This window comes from Muscardinus avellanarius (genome assembly GCF_963383645.1).
Source record: "Muscardinus avellanarius genome assembly, chromosome: 5".
Taxonomy (NCBI): domain Eukaryota; kingdom Metazoa; phylum Chordata; class Mammalia; order Rodentia; family Gliridae; genus Muscardinus; species Muscardinus avellanarius.
The window spans coordinates 16,623,083-16,646,179 of record NC_137790.1 but is presented as its reverse complement, the minus strand read 5'-3'; the positions used below and the strand labels follow the sequence as shown (position 1 = coordinate 16,646,179).

General features: G+C 39.5%; 1 protein-coding gene across 1 annotated transcript; it reads right to left on the bottom strand.

Moving 5' to 3' along the window:
- Window positions 1-800: 800 nt before the first annotated feature.
- CCT8 (chaperonin containing TCP1 subunit 8) lies at window positions 801-16,724 on the bottom strand (the record flags this gene model as incomplete). The annotated part of the gene is made up of 15 exons (XM_080696250.1): window positions 801-878; window positions 4,150-4,269; window positions 4,570-4,734; window positions 4,815-4,886; window positions 5,343-5,458; window positions 5,542-5,629; window positions 5,705-5,771; window positions 6,687-6,865; window positions 8,120-8,257; window positions 9,328-9,389; window positions 9,501-9,681; window positions 10,363-10,512; window positions 12,484-12,563; window positions 13,684-13,774; window positions 16,665-16,724. 15 exons carry the CDS (start codon window positions 16,722-16,724, stop codon window positions 801-803), a joined length of 1,647 nt encoding a protein of 548 aa, XP_080552376.1.
- Between the last annotated feature and the right edge of the window lie 6,373 nt (window positions 16,725-23,097).

The following is a 23,097-nucleotide window of genomic DNA, read 5'->3' as shown; positions in this document are numbered from 1 at the left end:
TTGGTAGCAATATTAGGAGAAAAACCTGCATATGTAATCCTGATGCCATTCAGTGTGCATCTGTCAATTGACCCAAGGTGCACATTTCATGACACAGACATTTTCATGCCCAGCCCTGCAACTGGGTACCAAGTCCCCTTTTGTGCCAGGACAGCAGAGAAACCCTGTAACATGTCCTTCTAATTAATTCCTCTTCTCCCTAGTTAGCCAATGTTTCAATTATGTACAACCCAGAGAGGCACCAAGCCTGTGGGAACTTCTTGTGAGTTTTCCCTTCAGGCCTGACAAGCAGCAAACCCTTTTTGCTATGTGATGACATTTATCACTCTTCCTAACACCTGGTGAGCTTATGTAAAAATCAGCAACACTACTACTAAATTGAGTTGAAATATAAGCCTTTCATTTAATAGGTAACTCATTGCTATAAAAGTCATCAGAAGAGCTATGAAAACACTATAGAAATCTAGTTTAGGGCTGGCAGAGGTATATATTTTAGGCTTTCTGGGCTCATTTGGTCTGTCACAACTACTCCCTTTAAAAAATAGTTTTTGACAATATGTAACTATTCGTGTGTTTTCCAATAACTTAATCAACTTGCCTCACACTAAGGTTGAAACACTTCAGTCAGACCCAGAAACTGGTCTCCAGACAATGAAGCTTTTATAGTAACATTTATTAAATCATTCAGCCAAGGAAGGATACAAACACAAAACACTTCTTAATTTAAGGAAAGTAAGAAACAGGCAATTCCTAGAATACTATTGTTATATAACCTTCACCTACAGTAAAAATTAGGCCATTCAATCATTCTGGTCATCATCCCAGTCCTTCTTTCCACTTGGAGGCTTGGGTCCACCTGCTGGTTTTGCCATGATGATCTGCATAACATAAAAACACATAAGTATGCTTACAAACTCAGCCTTTAGAATTCAGAAATTTTAATATTTGCCTGATTTAAGATTTAGCAACCATCTCAATATGAACAATCTATTATATGTTGCATATAGAACACTATAGCATAAACTTCTAGCTTTTTTGTTAAAAATTAAACTGAAAAACAAGAAAGCTTCCTTGCTTTTGTGGGTAATACAGCAACAAACCCACGCAGATTAGTGAAGGACGTTCCCAGACAAACACTTTGATATCTGTATGCATCACTGGCATAAATCACTGTGGCACCTGATTTGTTACTTATATATGAGGCTCATCTTGCCAACAATCTTTATCCCAATTTCCTTGTGGTTTAGGAGCTTTAGGTCCACCTGACAGTTTTGCCATTATAATCTAAAATAACAATGAAATATTCTAATACCTGTGAGAGCAAAATAGCAAGTGTTTGCTCATAAATCCAAGCATCCAGTTCCCTGGTAACTTAAAAATTATACTATGAGCCCATATCTAAAATGTGCCAAACCTAATCACTTCCAATTGTATCATTCAACATTTCAAGATTAACATCTAAAGAGAAAAACTAGTGGTGGTTTGGGCTTATAATTTTGGGAGAAGCTAAACACTAATAAAATAATCACTGCTTTCCAAATTTGTATGATGGAAGAGATCTTCCTGTGTTAATAAGCATCAAAGAGTTCACCTGATGTTTCAAGTAATATAAACTATAAAGCACCTTTACTAATACCAATAGATTTCACACTCTAAGAAATCTAGGCCTGAGGGGGATGGGAATGTATGTGGTTCACTGGTAGAGTGCTTACCTACAGTGTGTGTGGCCCTTGGTTTGAGATGCCTAGCACAACCCTCTTTTCCCAAAAAGAAAAAAAGTTTAGTGAGCACTTGAAGGACTTAAATTGACTTGAGGGACCACTTTCAGAGTTTCTGATTTAGTGGGTCTAAAGTGAAATTGGAAAAAGCTATTTTTAGCAAGCTCTAAGATTATATAGTGATGGTATAAATCTGGGATCATACTTTGAAAATAAGGATGGTCAATACTTATCTTTAAGTTTCTTTCCAGAACATATACTGCATAAAACCAGGCATAAAAGTCTAAGTTCACTATAAGGAACATAAACTGGACAATAAACATGTACCTGGGTGGGTTCTTTAGATGTTTATGCAGAGTACAAAGACCAGGGGCAATACCAACAACCTCTCCTCATAAATAGGACTTCTAGTTTAAACCCAAAACTCAGTAGTTCCTTTGTGACTAAGTTTCTTGCTTGGGTAAATAATTATTTTAAAAGTTCCAAAAAAGAGCCGGGCGTGGTGGCGCATACTTCCAGCACTTGGGAGGCTGAGACAGGTTCGAAGCCAGCCTCAGCTACTTAGGCTCTCAGCAATTTAGCGAGACCCTGTTTCCAAATAAAGTATAAAATAGGTCTGGGAGTATAGCCCGGAGGTAGAAAATCCCCTGGGTTCCATCCTCAGTAACACACACACACACACACAAAGTTCCTATTAAGAAAATTACACTTTCACAATTTGCTCACCCTCCCTTTTCTTGTGTGCGGTACTGGTACGGGGATGGAACCCAGAAGTGAGCTATACCGCCAACCCTATTTTATCCTTTTTTTTTTGAAGTAGGACCTAAGGTTGCTAAGGCTTCCCAAGTACTAGGATTACAAGTGCGGGTCATCCTGCTGGCTCACCTCAATCTTCTACTTAGGAATCCTATCTTAGATACACTGCAATTTCTAGAATAAACATTTCCTTAGGCTTCTCTTTATTGAAAAACTAAAAGCAACATTTTGCTGCAAACTACTTAGTAAGCAGTACAGAAACCCCTATTAACAAATTTGGTATATACCAAACACCTCGCCCCCCACCCCTTTTTGGTGGCACTAGGAATTGAACCTAGGACCTTGCACGTGCTGGGCAAGTGCTCTACCACTGGACTACATTCCGGCCTCTGCTTATTTCTGATGAGTTGAAGCTAGAGATCTACTTCCATCTTTGATCATCTCTGGCTATGAAAAAGTTCTTCCTTATTCAGAAGTATGTTGTTTTGCCATATAATTACCATCAACTGGTCCTTACTGTGCTAAGAAATAAGACTAGTTGTCTTCCTACTAATTTTCAGCTGGGAATGTTTTCCAAGTTTAATTTGGCATGATTTTCAATTAAATGTATATTGTTCCCCTAGTAATTACAACTTTATGTTAAATACTTGTTAATAGTTCACTGCTTAAAAAATACTTTTGTGAGTTCTGTGCATAAATGGATTTCAATTTCCTAGAAAATAACTTTCTGAAAGATAATTATGAAATCTGGTTTACCACTACACCAAGAATAATCTTTACCATACAGTTACAAATCCAAACAAAAACTGTCATCTTAAAAGCCTTTAAGATCTTATAGGAAAGCTGGGCATGGTGGCACACACTTGTAATCCCTGTGCTTGGGAGGCTGAGACAGGAGGATCGCACAGGTTTGAAGCCAGCCTCAGCTACTTAGTGAGGCTCTCAGCAATTACTGAAACCTTGTTTCCAAATAAAATATAAAATAGGTCTGGGAGTATAGCCTGGAAGTAGAAAAATCCCTGGGTTCTACCCCCAGTACCAAAAAAACTTACAGGAACTCAAGCTGTAATTTGTTATAACATAAATTTAAAGGTTCAGGTCTTATCTCTATAGTCAGCTGGGAACTTATATAGTTTTTCTCATATTCACACTTAGCACAATAAAGTACTATGATTATTTATACAAAACGGGCTCTAACACTACTTTTGGACAATTAAAAAATGGCAAGGTTTTTTTTTCTTTGAAAAGATCTTTAAACTAGTTACAATATATTCAATACAATTTAAAATTGAAACAAAACAAACTGGGGGCATTTTAATATCTCTAAAATGTGAGGGTAAAGAAATATTGCTTTGGCCGGGTGTGGTAGTGCATGCTTGTAGTCCCGTGCTTGGGAGGAGGAGATAGGAAGATTGTGCAGGTTTGAAGCTAGCCTCGCTGGCCTAAGAGACCCTTTTTCCAAATAAAAAAAGTATAAAATAGGTCTGGGAGTGTAGGTCTGTCCGGACAAAGAAGGGTTTCCAGGAACCCCAGTACCAACACCAAAAAAAAAAAGAAAGAAAAATAAATATTGCTTTGAATATAATCAGAACGATGTTACATTTTAGTTTTGTGAAAACATAGTATTGAAACATGAAAATGAACACTTTAAAGATCAAAATTTCTTTAAACTCACCTGATCTACTCTAAGTACAGTGACTGCAGCATTAGTAGCCAATTTGATAGCCCAATATTTTCCTAGGTAAGTATCTAGAACACCAGCTTCCAACATGTCCTTTACAGCAGGAACCTCAGCCTGTCAACACAAAACAATTTACATCTTTCATTTTTAAATGAAAATAATTATACACAACAACAAAATCCTACATTATTCCTTAAACTGTACTAGAAGAGCAACCAAGCATAATACTACTTGTATACAATATAAAAGGATAACAGTAAGACAGAAAAAACCCTAAATTTCTATCAGATTAACTAAATAAAAACTGTTTAAAAATAAGTTAAGTATTTGCTCATAAATTACTCTGATTTTTTTTTTCATGTACTACTATCATTTTTAGGTCATACATTAACAAAATAATATTTTAAAAAATACCTCGATATCTAATCCAACATTTTTGTTTCCTTCTTGGTGAACTGCATAAAGTTTAGAGATTACTTCATTGGCCTTAACTCCAGAGTTTTCTGCCAATGCCCGAGGAATAGCTTCAAATGCCTCAGCAAACTTCTTAATAGCATACTGTTCGAGTCCAGGACATGTCTAAAACAAAATGTGTTTATTATTATAGCATTTTATTTAAGCAAAGGAAAGGAAGCCAATTTATAAAGAAAAAGGCATACCTCTCCATATGAAGTGATCTGCTTGGCTAACTCAATTTCTGTGGCTCCACCTCCAGGTACAAGACGTTTATCCTGTAAGTTTGAAAAAGTCATTGAGAGGCAGTTTGCTAATAATTTTGTACTTCATTATTCAAAGAGACTAAAGGTTTTAGTCAAGCACTATTACTCAAATCTAATTATAAACTTTGTAAAAATGAGTTAAATATTTGTAAAGAGAAGACCAAAGTGAAGAATGAAAACTACCCTGTTTCTTATCTGCATTTCCAGATACAGCAATAAGAACTGCTTTAGAAACTGTGGTACAATGTAATAATAATAAAAAAAAAACTCACAAATGATCCCTTTAACACAAAAAATAGCTTTGTTATTCTTTTTTTATAATCATTTATGAAAAGTCATATTCATCAGAGGCTGACAGAGACAAGTTGTGTTCACATAAACCCCTCATTTTAAAGTTTTTGTAATGTTGAGGATTCCATCCATCTTGTTTTTAAGCCCATACAAATTTACTAGATTACTAATACTAACCCTTGTGAGAACTTTGAAAGTATTGACACCATCATCTACTGCCCTTTCAATATCATCCATCAGATTATCTGTAGATCCTCGAAGTACTAAGGTAGAAATAGCACCATCTTCTTTTTCTGTCAATAAATATATTGGGGATTAAATACAAGAAAATAAGTACTTCACACTTACACAAACACATTTTGCCATTACTACTTACCATGCTTAAAAACCACCACCTGAGTGTCTCCAACTTCTGAGAGGCAAACATTGTCACAATGACCCATTTCTTCAAGGACAGGAGGAGTCTAAAAAAAAAAGTGATGTTCTAATACAAAGTCAAGTAACTTCAACTATCTTTCAATGTTTTCCAAAATACGTACCAATCTAGGAAGAGCTGTGGCACCAACTGTCTTACATAGTCTTCTGAGATCCCATTTGGAGTTCAACCTTTAAAAAAAAACAACAAAACACCAAGACCTTAGGAGAAGTTTTAATTTCATTATGTAGAATATAAAGTGTAGATTTTAAATAGCCATATGCCAGCCCACAAGTAACATTCTATTTACTCTGGATTCAAACTCAAAATATACATGGACCACACTGAGTTCTGCTAAGCAGCTGATTTCTGACCCCGTGAATAAGCCAGGCCACCAGCATTACCACATAGGGCATTATTCTAGAATTGAGAGAGTTGAAGTCACACCAGGGAACAGGTGTACACAGAGAAAACTTCTGCTTTACTTTATGCAATCAACCACATCTGTATGAAGAGTACAGTGATTTATTGTCCACATCTGATCAAGTGCTAGGAATGGTAGTAGATGGGAATAAAGTTGTCCAGTACACTAAGATTAAAAGGCATCTTTTTCTGTGTGTGGCTCTGGGGATGGAACCCAGGGGCATTCTACCTCCAAGCTATACCCACTACCCTATTTTTTATGCTTTATTTTTGAAACAGGGTCTAAGTTGCAGAGAGCCTCACTAAGTAGCTGAGGCTATCCACAAACAGCGATCCTCTAGTCTCTGCCTCCCAAATGCTGGGATTACAAGTGTGCGCCACCACCCCAAGTCTAAAAGGCATTTTTCTGACGTTACTCTAGCTGAGCAATTTTTAGGATTGCGTCTCATCTCTTTAGCTGCTCTTTTTGCCTGGAATGCTTTTTTCCCTCCTCTTCCAACAGTATCTACTGACTGCTCCTCCAGCTCTTAAGTTTCTCAGATGTACTTCCTAGCCCTGTAGACTAAGCCCCTTTTCTATTTGATCTAATGCTTATTAACTGTTCTCATAGTTTGTTAAACTTGTTTAATCTCTCACCATCTAAAACCATGTACAGTGTGGGCTAACAGACACAGCTTCCTTACCTCACCAACATGATGCTGTACTTGTTTGCATAGTGAAGAGCCATGTCTGCCACCTTGCCACCCGTCACTATGACATTTGCACCAGCATCAGCAATAGCCTTGACTTGTGCATCCATGAGGTTTTCTTCGCCTTTACTAAAATTCATTAATTCTTCAGCAGTTTTTATCAACACGGTTCCCTGGCAAAAAAGCAAGCACTCTCTTTAAAACCACTTAATTACTTTGCTGTTTCAAATCACTTCCTTACTTTGTAGAAGACAAAGATACACACGATGTATTATGAAGCAGAATATAAAATCTATATGAAATTAAGACAGACTGCTCCTCCTCGACCCCCTCCTCCAAAACAGATGTATATTCTTTTTTTTTCTTTTGGTGGCACTGGAGATGGAACTCAGAGGCATTCTACCTCTGAGCTACACTCCCAGCCCTATTTTGTATTCTTTATTTTGAAAACAGGGTCTCACTGAGTTGCAAAGGGCCTAAGTAGCCGAGGCTGGCCATGAACCATGACCCTCCTGTCTCAGCCTCCCAAATGCTGGGATTACAAGTGTGCACCACCACACCCGGCTGCATGTACTCTTCAACAAGCATTTTGGTGAAAAATTTAGAGGAATACTGTTAACTTAGGTTGAGCAGGTATCCTGAATTTTTTCCCCCAAATATCAACTATCGTTACCAAAATAGCAAGATTGTGACTCTTGAACTTTTCTGGAAATGTATACTAAATAAACCCTCCCCTCCCCCAATCCTGAAAACATTTCTAAAGCAACAACATGGATTTCGAGAGCACTAGGGATCAAGTCACTACTGAGACTACAAACCTCATTAATAATATTTTTAAAAGCAGACAAAAATAAAATCAAACTATATCACCATACTTTTTATTTCAGTATGCTACGAAATACCAACATTTAAAAAAGCATTTCCAAGAAGAGAAAAAGTGTTCCTATTATTTCACTTGCTCAGTCAAAGCAGTATGTCAGAATATAAACAACACTGTCGGAGCCAGGCGTGGTGGTGCACACTTGTAACCCCTGCGCTTGGGAGGCTGAGACAGGAGGATCCCACAGGTGTGAAGCCAGCCTCAGCAACTTAATAAGATCCTGTTTCCAAATAAAGTATAAAAATAGGTCTGGAAGTATAGCCTGGAGGTAGAAAAGCCCCCGGGTTCCACCCCCAATACCACACACACACACACACACATATACAAAAAGAATATAACAATACTGTCACAATCTATTATCCCAAGGTTGGTATTTAGGAAATGGACTAGACATCCAAGGAATATAAATTTACCTTAAAAAATCTATGATCCTAGTTTTTGTTATTATCAAGTACCGAGGGCGTCAAGAGCAAACTCTACATCAAAACTGAACAGTAATCTGATATAGCAACCCAAGTTTTCACTTTTAAGCTTTAAGTCTACATACCTTAGTTTCTGTTATCATGCCATCAAAAGGACAAGAGTAAACTGCTATTTTTGCATCTTTGACAGATGTTACATCACCTTCAGTTTCCTTTTTAAAAACCATGCCGTGTAATACTGAAGAGGAATAGATACCAGAGCCCTGAGAAGTTGAAACACCAAAACCATCATTAGTGCTTAAGTTGTTGATTCTCTATGTACCAAAAATATCCTTTTCTAAAATAAATACACCAAAGCAGAGACCAGGGAGATAGGAAGGAGTAGGGGGCATAAAGCAAACCATTCTGCTCAAGGTAGGAAACTCTGTGGAGAGCGGCTGTTATGAAGGGGTGGTCCTTCAGTATACTAGGAGCAAGGTAGAGAAAGCCCTATACCTCTGAGCCATTTATTAAATAACTCTTAAGTACCTGGTGCCACTGTACCAAGCACAGCTGTCAGAACTAAAAACAGAATGGAGAACAAAGCCAAGATTTTATTCTATCCCCATCCCTTATTTTGGTAGGAACTGGCTAAGTTGCCTAGGCTGGCCCTGAACTTTTGATCCTCCTGCCTTAGTCTCCCAAACACCACCATGCCAGATTAAAGATTGTGCTATTTCAAGCTTGCAAGTTAACAGGGAAGGTGGTGGTAAACATATGGAGACACAGACATATATATGTCAGTCACACATATAAAGAGCACACATACGTCTCTAAGTTAAATTCCACATTAAATTGCATGCTAAATGTGCAAAACTATTGCAATCATGCTGTACTACATAAAAATGATAAAAAATGTACTTGAAATTTAACATTAAAGGGAATTTACTACTACAGAGCAAAAGGACAACTTCCATCCCACTCAAAATTGTCATTCTACGTTTATCATTATATTAAAGCATATAAGAAAAAAAAAATCAGCCAGATTACACATGCCTGTAATCTGTTCTTGGGAGACCTACACAGGAAGGAGGATCACAACTGAGGGACAGCCTTAGCAATGAGGCTCTCAGAAACCTGTTTCAAAACAAAACCACAGAAAGAGCCGAGGATGTAGCTCAAAGGTAGAACGCCCCTGGGTTCAATCCCCAGTACCAAAGAAAGAAAGCTATGAAATGATGCTTAGCTGACAGTGAAGTACTGTCTAAAACAAGAGGTGTAGATTTATAAAGTTTTGTTTCCTTCAAAAAGTAGCTGGCCCACTTAGATAATGTTAATCAATTTTTAAACTTACCAGAATTTTACAAACTCTGATGTTATCAACATTGAAATGGCCAGAGTCAGGAAAAATAGACACTGTTAAGAAAACAAGACATATCAAAACATATTTTGGGACAAAAGAGAAAATATCTTAGTCATGTTAAAGATATTTTATTTTGGACTCTTCATTTACTAGTGTTTACTTACCACATGCCTGAGCAATAAGCTTGGCCAGAAATGCTTCGTTACCATACTGTTTGCTCATTATGGAGGTTCGAAGTAGAGATGACACCTCATCAACATCTCGAAGGTTTTTTGCAGAACAACATACTAAATCAGGAAGAATCTCATGGGCTTTTCTGCAGGCAATTTCATAGCCTTCTATGACCTAAAAGGTGTAGGAAAAAAACTTTACTTTAAAACATCTTTGATGACAAAGCACTTTTGTAACTTAACAAATATGGGCACTTATTTCCAATATAAAATGTTAGCATATGCTTACAGAATAGCAGGTATGGAGCTAATAGAATAGCAGGTTTGTAGATAACCAAAATTTGAATCCTGACTCCACCAAGTAGCTACACAATTTTCCTCATGATCCTCATTTAAAATAAAATGGGCTTACTAATCCTTACTAATAAGGTTCTTCTGAGGATAAAGTGAGATACTGCCTGAGAAGGCTATATACAACAATTCCGGACAAAGCAAACTGCTCAATAATGTTAGCTATTCCTTTGATAATGAAATTTTTTTTTTTTTTTTTTTTGGCGGTACTAGAAATGGAACCCAGGGGCATTCTACTTCTGAGCGACACCCCCAGCCCTAATTTTTTATTCTTTATTTTTCCAAACAAGGTCTCACTGAGTTGCAAAGGACCTTACTAAGTAGCCAAGGCTGGTCTCGAACTGTGATCCTTGAAAAGCATCCGAAATGTTGGAATTACAAGCGTGTGCCACCACAGCCGGCTCAATAATTTTAAATTTTAGATAGCAGTGTATGCATACTTACATGAATGAACGCATGTGTATACCAAAACTAAATAGGAGTAAGTTATAAAATGAATGCTTGCCTCTGAAACTGACAGACCGATCCTCAGAAGTTCTTCAGCTAAGTCCAGAAGAGCTCCAGCAAATACTAAAACAAAGTTTGTGCCATCGCCAACCTCCTGTTCTTGCATATGAGAGGCCATTACGATCATTTTTGCAGCAGGATGCTGTACCTGGTATAAAAGAGCATATTTGTTCTTATAATAAACCAAAGAAACATTCATTTCCACTATAAACTAATCAACTCCAATTTCCGTTATAGGCCAGATAATTCCGTTTAATCACAGCTATATCCGACTTAAAATGTATGGCCAGGAGAAGAAAATCCTTCTAAGCCTATTAGCACAAATGTATTACCACAAATCAAAACAACTTCAAAGTACAAATTCTTCTGATAGTAAGCTGTTCACTTTACACAATTCAATGAGGTTCAGCACATCAGTTTGAGGACAGCCTCAACAAGTACTGACTCTCAGGAACCTAGTGAGACCCTGTTTCAAAATAAAAAAAATAACATGGGGCTGGGGGTGTAGCTTGGAGGTAAAACGCCCTTGGAATCAATCCCCAGTTCTTGTAATAAGGGGTATCACTTGTAACTTTATTCTCAGGAGTTCCTAGTAGACTTTTATTTTTTGGTAGTAGAAGATGGAACCCAGAGGCATTCTACCTCCAAGGTATGCCCCCAGCCCTCTTTATTCTTTATTTTTGAAACAGGGTCTCACTGAGTTGCAAGGGCTTCACTAAGTAGCTGAGGCTGTCCACGAACCATGATCCTCTTGTCTCAGCCTCCCAAATGCTGGGATTACTAGCATGCGTCACCATGCCTGGCTCCTACTAGACATTTTTATATAAACAAGCAATGAGTAACTAGTTAACAACAAACACAAAAAGAAAACCATAAAGCAAAAAGTCAACACTATGGTTTTATTATTCTGACAATATCCCAATTACCTTTTAATGGTTCTTTAGAACATCTGTGCAGAACATTAATTTTCACAATGACAAGTTCCTCCACAAATATTCTGTGGAGTTAAATGTGTCCTTGAGAAAATATTGCTACTTAAGCCGGGCGTGGTGGCGCACGCTTGTAATCCCAGCATTCAGGAGGCTGAGACCAGAGGATCCCGGTTCACAGACAGCCTCAGCTACTTAGTGAGGCCTGCTGCAACTAAGTGAGATCCTGTTTCAAAATAAAGAATAAAAAACAGGGCAGGGGGTATAGCTCGGAGGTCAAATGCCCCTGGGTTCCATCCCCAGACCCGCAAAACAAACAAACAAACAAACAAACAAACAAACAAACAAACAGCTACTTAAAATATTAGAGACATGTTCTTGTAATTTCATTTAAAATATATGATTAAGTACTTCAACTTTTAATGACTAAGTTTCAGGAAACTTCCCCGAGGCTGAAAATATCCTTTAATTTTTTTTTGGTTTTTTTTTTGTGGTACTGAGGGTTGGAACCCAGGGGCTTTTCTACCTCTGGGCTATACTCTCAGACCTATTTTTATACTTTATTTGAAAACAGGGTCTCACTAAGTTGCTGAGAGCCTCACTAAGTAGCTGAGGCTGGCTTTGAACCTATGCGATCCTCCTGCCTCAGCCTCCCAAGCTCTGGGATTACAAGGGTGTGCCACCACACTCAACTATATCCTTTAATTTCAAGGCAGCTAGATGAAATGACTATGTGCATTTACGACCTTCCTCATAATAACCCTGCCAGAAGTATCTACTCTATAGATTCCATAATACTGAAACTTCATCTGCACAAAGCAAAATTACTAGGCAACTGATTTTATTACCATAAATCAGAAAAAAAGGATCTTTAAAAGAATGTTTTATCAGCTGTTTATGCACAGCGGAGTAATTCCACTTCCATGTCACTCTATACAAAAGACAATAACCAGTGTGACATGATTATTAGCAAATATAGTTTATCACACTCAATCTCTGTACAAAAATAAGGTTTAACTGAGTGGCTAAATGTGAAACCTAAAGAGGTCTTTATATATCTGTATAACAAAATCACAAGTTGAAAAAAATAGCTCCTTATCATCCAATCTGAAATAAGAGATTTTCCTATGTTAAAATATAATTTTTGATGTCCCTAAGCCATCTTTTGGTTTTGAAAAAAAGTAACTTACTTCTAACTCCCGTAAAATAGTTGCTGCATCATTTGTCACGAACAACTTCTCCAAGTGGTTGATAACCATTTTGTTCATACCTAAAAATTCAGTTAAAAAGAGAAGAAAAAATTCATCATTACTTAAATGATTCCCCAAATACCCAGCCAACTCCAGCCAAGTATAAATTCATATTTCTTAAAAATAACACTGTAAAGCTCAACATATACTATTTATTTTTCGGGTCGGTCTCAGCCCCATGGCCTTTCCCTGGCAACACATTCATATTATTTCTTTTCTTTGTCTCCTACAATGTTTACTTGAGAAGATACCAATTCCACAACATTTTTCCTAACTTCTACGCTGCTTGCAAATTGCTTGGCATTCAACAAGTGCTCAATAAATGGAAATTATATTAACAAACATAAAACCCAAAACAATATAAGTATGTTTCATTTCATGCTTACCTCATAAATCTGTACCTCAAATTTAACTGGTGGTTGAAAACAAGAGGAAGAGTAATGGTTTTTTTTTTTTTTTTTTTTTGTGGTACTGAGGGTGGAACCCAGGGCTTTTCTACCTCCGGGCTATACTCCCAGACCTATTTTATACTTTATTTGGAAACAGGGTCTCACTAAGTTCCTGAGACCCTCGCTCAGAAGCTGAAGCTGGCTTTGAACCTGTGCAATCCGCCTGTCTGCCTCGCCAGTGCTGGGATTATAAGTGTGCACCACCACGCCCAGCAAACATTTGCTTTTTTAAAATAAAATAAGTGTTCAGTCTGTCACGATGAGTATTAGGTACTACATTAACAGTGAAAGTGCTAGCTGGGCATGTTGGCACATCCTTGAAATCTCAAGCCACTTGAAAGCCTAAGGTAGGAGGATTCCAAGTTTGAGGCCAACTTGGGAAACTTGGCAAGATGCTATCTCCAAAGTGTGTGTGGGGGGCTGGGATGCAGTAAGGCACCCCTGAGTTCATTTAATTCCTAAAATACAAATACACACACAGTGAAAGTGCTAAAATTTTTTTAGTCTCTCAATATGATAAAAATATTTTATGTCCTATTATTTCAAAGATCTGAGTTGCTGACTAAAAGTTAGAAATGTACTAGTATTAATTAATGAAATAACTTTCAAAGTCATAGTGTAAACTATAAAAGCCTCAGAAGGCAAGTCTGAAAGAAGAGCTAATACCAACACTCAAAATTTGGAAAATTACCATTTGGTCCATATGCTGTACGAGTGGTTTGAGCAAGCTCCTTGCATGCCTGGATATTTCTATAAACAGCCTCTTCTAATCCTGAAAAATGCTGGGGGGGGGAAAAAAAAACATGCTCAGACAGGAAAATGGAACAAGAATTTCAAACACAATTTTTTTTCTCTCTCAGATTATTTCTAATAAAGGAGCAATATCACTCAAGTTGGTACATGGGATCCAGAGTCTGAATGGCTGGTTACAAATCTTAGCTTTCTGGTCAATTACTATATGAGCCTGGGCCATTCTTTTCATCTGTAAAATAGAGCAATAATACTACCTATATTTCACAGGGTTGTTGAGATAATCAAATGAGATTTATATATGTAAACAATGCCTGATAGTCACAAAAATGATAAATTTCTTCACTGGTTGAGTAAAAATGTGACATTTTTAGGGACAAGGACCTACTTAAACATAAAAAATGTAGGACTATAATTTTTTTTTTAGGAAAAGGCGCTACGCCCATTTAAGAGAGGATATGAGGTATTCCAGGTATGGTGCCTTTTCTGAGTTTACTAGTATTTTCTAAGAGGTCAAATATCATTTTTTTTTTTTGCTTGTAAAACCAACAATAGTTCCAAATTCATTGAGAATTCTTATTTAAGTTATCCGTAGCTGAAATGATTCTTATTTAAAATAAGTTATCTGCCCTGAAATGATTAGTGGCTAAGCATTCTTTGGAACTGCAATACAGTTCCAATGTGTACATATTGAAAAACAGAACTGTTCACAATACTCAGTTTCTCCAATTTTACACTACATTTTTTTTTAAGAGTTAGGGTTTACTTGTAGCTTCTGATAGGTTTCAGCAGCCTGCAGTTTATGTGAACATTCTTTTGGCACTGTAGTGCCCAACAGAGAAGCTGCTAAGCACATGTCGCTATTTCAAGTTATCAAAATAAAAATTCAGTTCCTCAATTATACTAGTCATAATTCAATGGCTCTACATGGGTATTGGTTATTATACTATATATAAATATCTCCATTAGCGCCAAAAGTTCTACTGGACAGTACTACTCTAGAATACAAAGCATGGCTTTTATATTTATAAAAAGAACTGTGATCCAAGTAAAGACAATAACCACTATAAGTGTCTTCAGCAAGAAGTGTTGGACAACTCCAACAATATTTGTGATTTCCTTCTGTCTTACACTTTGCTTCTTCCCATTGCTCCTATTTTCCAAGGAACAGCCCATCTGATCATTAAGTCAGGTTAGAATAAAATGTAAACTCCTCTTCAGAGACACAGGTCCCTACATTCTCTGGTCTCTGCCTTACAGCTTATAAATTGGTCTTTTAACTATTCTTGCCTTCCCTTGGTAAGCTTTGGTCCAATGACCTTTCATACTTTCGTTTTTTAAAACTCACTACATCCTCAAGATCTCTGTATTATGTGGTCCTCCAATTTTTAGCATTTCCCTCTCTAATTTTGGCTTGCTCATTCTGTCACTCACTACTAAGCTAAGAATTCTTCCTGAAACCACCTATTTGTTTTATCTACCCCTGGCCCTTCCTTTTTCACAAAAAGTAAAAAAAATTGGATTATCTCCCTAATATGTGGAAGAAATAGGAAGAAAATGGGTCATAGGAAGAACTCTAGACAAGGAGGGGAAACTACAGATGAGCAAAAAAGGTGACCTGAGGGGGATGGGAGGAGGAAAGGGGTAAATTCCCTAATGCACATGATGTACACTCACAAACATATCAGAATCAATCACTAAGCCAAACAGGAGGAAGGGGGGGGAGGAATGGGGTGGGATTTGGGGAAGGGCTGAATGATGTGTGCATGTATGCCTCTACTATCTTGTACCCCATTAAGATGTAGGTCTACAATGAACCAATAAAAATATGAAAAAACTACCAGTACACGGATGACAATGAACTGTGATGTATCATTTTCCAAAGGTAAATAAGCGGGGTAAAAAAAGATCCTAACTGGAAGCTGGTTTCAGCCTGATTTTAACAGTGCAATTAATGTCATTTTCAAAAACTTACCGACACTTATATTAAACGTGGCATTTACGAAATATAAAAAGTGCATCGTACCAACAAGAACCTAGCTCCCTAAAACTGTTAAGATTCCCTCAGTCTCCCATAAAACCTTAAATTGTATCACATGTTAAGCCATGCTTTGGAGCAAGCATAGGAAATTTGGGAGACAAAAAGGAGCACCACTATTTGACAGCTTGAGTAGCCCGAGAGAGAAATTTCTCAGTGTGCAGTAAGATATTCTCAAGACCTATACGCCTGAAATTATATAAGACCATAAAACTAAGGAGTTTTATTCGAACTGGGTGTTATTTATCCTGTGGGCGACACAGGTAAATAAGACAACTGGGAGCTCAAAGACACCATCGTTTGGTCCAGTCTCAATTCAAAAACGAGGAAAAAAAACGGGGGCCCATCAAGCCAGCTAGCTGACTTAAGTCGGGATCAAAACCCATTTGGGCTGTCCTACCAAAGCGCTGCTTTCGCGGCCTAGACAGGGAGCACCTCCTTCCCATTTGGAAGGCGGCACGGGAGCCCCAGCTCCTCGGCCCGTCTCCTCTCCCGATGGCCTGGGCTCCTCGCTCCTGAGCATCCTACAACCCACGGAAGGCGCGCCCGGTTCCCAAGGCACGTCACCTCGGCACTCGGCTGCACTCACATGTCCCTGGAAGGCCGAGGCCCGATCGGCCCTGTTTTGCGGATGGAGGGGGACGCACGAGTGGCTGGCGCTGTGGACGGCACGCCCTGCCCGCCCGGCCTCCCGCGTCCCCTCGGGCCTCCCCGGCGAGGGAAGGTCGGCGCCGGGCTCGGGGGTACCCCGCCCTTTCTGGAACCTTCTCCCCGACCGCAGGCCCGGGAGGGCACTCCGCGCCTGTTAGCGGGCCATCCTCCCTCGCCGCGGCCGCCGCACCCCATGCGGCCCTCCCGCCTCGCCCTCTTGCCCCACCCCTTACTTTCGCTCCCTCCTTGAGCATCTGGGCAAAGCCCGGGGCCTTGGGGACGTGAAGCGCCATGGCTGGCTTGCAGAGAAACGTTCACGCGCTCGATCGGAAGAGCCGGAGGAAGCGAGGGGCGCGCACGGCCTTGTGGGAACGCGGCGGCTCACGCCCCGCCTCCTGCCTCCCCGCCCTTCGCCCGCCGCTAGATCTGAACTCTCGCGAGAACAAGAGTAGCTCCGGCAACCAGACCTGATGTGACGGTCCTCGATCAGGTCGATCAGGCCGAGCGCCGAGCGTGCGTTGGGGCTTCGGGCATTGGGCTGAGGGGTGAGAGGGCAGCCCTGGTGGTTGTGGCTCGCGCGCTCCGGCTGCAGCTGCCACATTCAGCGGGCTGGACGTTTGGTTTCTTGCCTGGAAAATACACTTCCTAAACTTGATTTCCACATGATCTTCCAGATCCAGCCACCAGGGGCAGAAGTGTCTTTTCTTTCCCAGGCGCGCCTGTCTTTGTCCCCAAAACTACCCCTGGGTGTCAGTCTCTGTGCTGGGAACCGAAGATGATATCCTGAATAAGAATTGCTACGTACCGCGTGCCTGTATGTGCCGGGCTCGGTGTGGATTGCATTATTTGCAATCTTTTGTTAACCGTCCAGCATACAAGTTAATATTGTCTCCGCTTTTTGGAAGAGAAACTAAAATTCACCAATGTTAAATCATATGCTGAAAGTCACAAAGCAAATAAATATCAACGCTGACATGGTGGTGCACACGCTGACATGGTGGGAGGATCCGGGTTCTCGACCAGCCGCAGCTACTTAGTGAGGCCTTCTGCAACTAGTGAGACCCTGGTTCAAAATAAAGAATAAAAAACTGGTCTGAGGGTGCAGCTCGGAGGTAGAATGACACTGGGTTCAATCTCTAGCACGACAAAAAACAAAACAAAACGCTGAGATTCCTACCCAGATCAGACTGATTGTAAGTTGTAGCTTCCTGACCATTACCCTTTTCTACTTCTAGAAATAACACACACCCTTTACTCTCCCAGAATCTTTTCCAAACCTGACTATTGTGTCTTTCCACACCAACACATAACTCATTTCAAAAAGAATAGTTTTCACAGCGAAACTAATCTACTCGTAGAAAATAGAGAAGACACGAAATAACACTTTGGTAGGTCCTTTGGCTTTAATGAGTATAAGTTAACTTTTTCGAAAATCAGCGACAGGTTTAGTGTGCTTTAAGAAATAATCGCATGTATCAAGTTATCTGCAGTTACAGTTTTTCTCTAATACCTACTTAAAATATACAATTATGAAAATGTTTTCTTGCCACCTCAAGTAGAATGGTTTGTGAGCCATCCACCGGGAAACATTGCAAGAGATGAGCTGTTATCAAAAGTGTGGTCTAAGGACCTCTAAGGCTCTCGCAACATTTTCTCAGGATCCATTGGGACTAAAATATTTTCATAATAATTTTGAGGAATTTCCTCTGTCATTCTCATTGTGTGTGTGTGTGGGGGGGAGTAGAGGCCAACAAGATGTTGACCTTAGGACATCTGGAACTGTGAAAGGCCTGAGAACCCACTTGTCCTCTACTAAGCCACAGTGATTGAGTTGTGAAACAGTGAAACATTGCCACTTGCCTAATTCCTCCCCTTCCTTTGGAAAATAGTGACTTTAACCCAGGAGTTGTGGCACACACCTGTGTATTTGGGAGACTGAGACAGGAGGATCACAGCCAGCCTCAGCTACTTAAGGCCCGCTGCAATTTAGTGAGACTTTGTTTCAAAATAAAAGAATGAAAAATAGGAAAATAGGAATGGGAATGTAGCTTGGAGGTAGAGTGTCCCTAGGCTCAATTCCTGGTACCAAGGGGGGAAAATCAACATTAAGATACTTATTAGATTTTGTTTATTATATACCAACTTTTTTTGTGTGTGTGTGTGGTCTGGGGATGGAACTCAGGGGCAATGGACCTCTGAGCTACATCCCCTGCCCTGTTTTTTTATTCTTTATTTTGAAACAGAGTCTCACTAAGTTTTGGAGAGCCTCACTAAGTAGCTGAGGCTATCTGGGAACCATGATCCTCAGGGGATTACAAGCATGCACCACCATGCCTGGCATACATCAACTTTTAATAGCTATGAAAACACCCAGTATCTCTAAAAAGGGAAACAAAATTGACCTTACGTTAATTAAATAAGAAGGACAAGGGAAGAATTAAAGTCATTGTAAATCTTTTGTATGGAAAGTCACCAAAAAATTAAAGTGACTTACAAAGAATGCTTTTCAGATGAAAATTAGTTTTGTGTAATTTGGGTTGAATTGTATTCATAATAACAGAATCAAAACATCAAGGGCAAAATTTCCACGCAGTACAAATATTCCTCACCCCAAAGAGCAACACACACAAAAATATTTTTTGTACTGAGTATTGAACCCAGGGCATTCTACCTCTGACCTACATCCTGAGCCTAATTTTTTAAATTAATTAATTAATTCATTTTTTGCAATACTGGAGTTTGAACCCAGGGGCATTCTACCTCCAAGATCCACCCCGAATCCTATCTTTTTTTTTTTTTTTTTTTTTTGGAGGGCCTGGAGATGGAACCCAGGGGCATTGGACCTCCAATCTATACCCCCTGACCTATTTTTTATTTTTTATTTTGAAACAGGGTCTCACTAAGTTGCAGAGGGCCTTAATAAGTAGCTGAGGCTGTCCACGAACCGTGATCCTCCAGTCTCAGCCTCCTAAATGCTGTGATTACAAGCGTGCACTACCACGCCTGGCTCTATCTTTTTATTCTTTATGTTGAAACAGGCGCTCACTGAGTTGCAGAAGTCCTCACTAAATAGTTGAGGCTGGCTGCAAACCTGCAATCCTCCTGTATCAGCCTCTGGAGTACTGGGATTACAAATGTGTGCCACTATACCCGGCTTATTTATTTACTTTGAAACAGGATCTTGCTAAACTGCTGAGGCTGGCCTTGAACCTCCAATCCTCCAGTGGCAGCCTCCAAAGGACTGGGATTATAGGCACACACCACCACACCTGACTCAACACAAATCTTTTTTTAAATAAATTTTTATTGGTGCATTGTAGTCATATATCTCAATAGGAAAAAAAGCTTGTGGAGATATACATGCACACATCACCCAATCAGCCCTTACCCAGTCTCTAAGCCCTTCCCTCCCCCTCCCACCTACCCATGCTTGGCTTCCTGATTGACTTTGATATCAACACAAATCTTAAATGTGATCAAGATTCTTGTGTTCTTCCATTCTCTTCTGAGTTCATTCTACTCAAAAAAGCAACATTTTCCTTAGCCTTTGATGACTCCTAAGACATTTCCTGCTTGTCATTCTGATAGCTTCTGTTCTTTTTAGCACTTAAGAGTGGTTGTAATGACAAAATTACAATTTTTTCAATCAGTAGGTAGGTGCTTACAACTTGAACATTGCATAGCATAAGGTAACAAAAAAATAGTTGTCAAATAAACTAATGAACAAATGAGTAGCCAGAGAGGAGACCAAAGAATTAGGATGCTAGAGTCTAATCCTCCTCACAAAATCCATATTGAAATCCTATTTCCCAAGGAACTGTAGCCTTTTTATAGGTGATGAGTGGGAATAGTGCCCTTGTAAAATAAACCTGGGGGGGGGGGCTAATTTGCCATTCCATCACATGATAACTCAGCTAGAAGGCAGCGTCTATGAGCCAGGAAGCCAGCCACACTGCGCTTGCCCACACCTTCACCTTGAGCTGCTCACCCTCTCAAACTGTAAGAAGTGATTTTCTGCTGTTTAAAGCTTCTTGGTGTGTGGTACTTTGTTATAACAATCCAAACGAACCAAGACATGAGAGCCACGTTCTTTATTTTTCCTCTGTAGGCATGTGTGCAATTAAATCAGAAAACAAAGCAATCAAGATTTGCTCAAGAATTTGTAAAAGGCAAAGGAGATTGTAGGGTTCTACCATTCTGATTCATGAGGCTGGAGCTCTCGTGTTAGATGCCAACTGAAAATATGCCCTTTAGTCCCCAGAAGAAAGCTAAAGACCTCGGGCAGTGGGGGTGTCACTCTCAACTCTCCATCCTGGAAGAACTCTACTATCCTTGGAGTTGTCTAAATAAACTCAGAACTCTGATGAGGACTGAGCTTAGCATTTGCTTCCACTTTTCCTCTTTTGTTTGCCTAAAGTATATTTATTTATTTATTTATTTATTTATTTTTGTGTGTGGTACTGGGGGTGGAACCCAGGGGCTTTTCTACCTCCGGGCTATACTTCCAGACCTATTTTATACTTTATTTAGAAACAGGGTTTCACTGAGTTGCTGAGAGCCTTACTCAGTAGCTGAGGCTGGCTTTGAACCTGTGTGATGTCTCAGTCTCCCAAGCGCGGGGATTACAAGCGTGTGCCACCACTCCCGGCCTTATTTTTATTCTTTTTAAGAGACAGGATCTCACTCTGTTGCTCAGGCTGGCCTAAAACCCTGGGATCAAATGATATATTTTTTTTGCTTCAGTCTTTAGGACTACAGGTATGTGCCACCATAGACATCTATTTATTTTACAGTTTTAACCTTTACTCCAGAATTGTTGTAATATATTCTTTGTTACGTGTTTTAATTTTGAGCTCTCATATTTAATTTTATCAGCTCCCTGCCTGCCTGCCTGCCTGCCTTCCTTCCTTTCTTTTTTGTGGATCTGGGGATGGAACCCAGGGGCATTAAACCTCTGAGCTACACCCCCTGCCCTATTTTTTTATTCTTTATTTTCAAACGGGGTCGCACTAAGTTACAGAGGTTCTCACTAAGTAGTTGAGGCTGTCTACTAACCGCGATCCTCCGGTCTCAGCCTCCCAAATGCTGGGATTACAAGCGTGCGCCACCACGCCTGGCTTGGATTATCTATTTCATATTACTATATTATTTTATTTTCTATTCGATTTTAAATCTGTGGCTTTGGCTTTTATAACTTCTTTTGTGTTGACTTGTTATTTAACTTCAGTTTCTTTTTCTTAAATTTTCTTAGTGTTGAGCCGGGCGTGGTGGCACACGCTTGTAATCCCAGCATTTGGGAGGCTGAGACCGGAGCATCGCGGTTCGCGGACAGCCTCAGCTACTTAGTGAGGCCCTCTGCAACTCAGTGAGACCTGGTTTCAAAATAAAGAATAAAAAATTGGGCAGGGGGTGTAGCTCGGAGGTCAAATGCCTCTGGGTTCCATCCCCAGACCCGCAAAAAAAAAAAAAAAAAAATCTAAAAATTTCTTAGTGTTCCTTTATAAATTTACATTTTGTTTTCTATTTTAATCATACTTCTTTGAATTGAAGGGGTCCCAATAATTTATACCCCTGTTCCTTCTCTGAGCCTAGAAACAATTGTAATGGAAGTCAGGCCGCTGGAATTCAGAGCACCACTGGACCACAGGGAAGGCAACATCGTGTGAAGGTTCATGCATGTTGGTACATCTTGTGGCTTTGCCATGAATTGGATTGGAGAAGTAGAAATGAGAATAGTAGGTTTTCTGTGTGTGTGTGTGGTACGGAGGATTGAATCCAGAGGCATACTACCTCGGAGCTACACCTCCAACCCCTGCTTTTAAAAAAATTTTTACTTTGAAACAGAGTCTCACTAGGTTGATGAGAGTCTCAGTACTTGCTGAGGCTGTCCTCAAACATGCAATCTTTCTGTCTCAGCTTCCCAAGTATTGGGGTTATTAAAATGAGCTACCACGCCCAGCTTCAAACAAAACCCTTTTAAACATTTACTATTATTATTATTATTATTATTATCATTATTATTATTATTATTAGTGGTACTGGGGTTTCTGGAAGCCCTTCTACCTCCAGGCTATACTCCCAGACCTATTTTTTATATTTTTATTTGGAAACAGGGTCTCTTAAGCCAGCGCAGCTGGCTTCGAACCTGCGTGATCCTCTTGTCTCCACCTCCCAAGCACAGGGATTACAAGCGTGCGCCACCATGCCCAATGTTATTATTTTTTAACCTTGAAACAGCCCTTTTAATTTTTATTATGTATTTATATATTTATGTATATATATGTATTCATTTATTTATATTTGTGGTACTGGTATTAAATCTAACCCATTCTATCTCTAAACTCTACCATAAGCCCTGTTTTACTTTTTTATTTTTATTTATTTATTTTTGCCAAATTGGGAATGGAACACAGGGGCATCCTACCACTGAGCTATACATCCAGCCCTACTTTTTTATTCTTTATTTTGAAACAGAGTCGCACTGAGTTGCAAGGAGCTTCACTAAGTAGCTGAGGTTGGCCAAGAACCCAGATCCTCCTGTCTCAGCCTCCCAAATGCTGGGATTACAAGCATGAGCCACCACCCCTGGCTTACTTTTTTATTTTTTAAAAAGGGTCTCACCTGGTTTCTGAAGGCCTAGGTTGCTGAGGCTGGCCTTGAACCTGT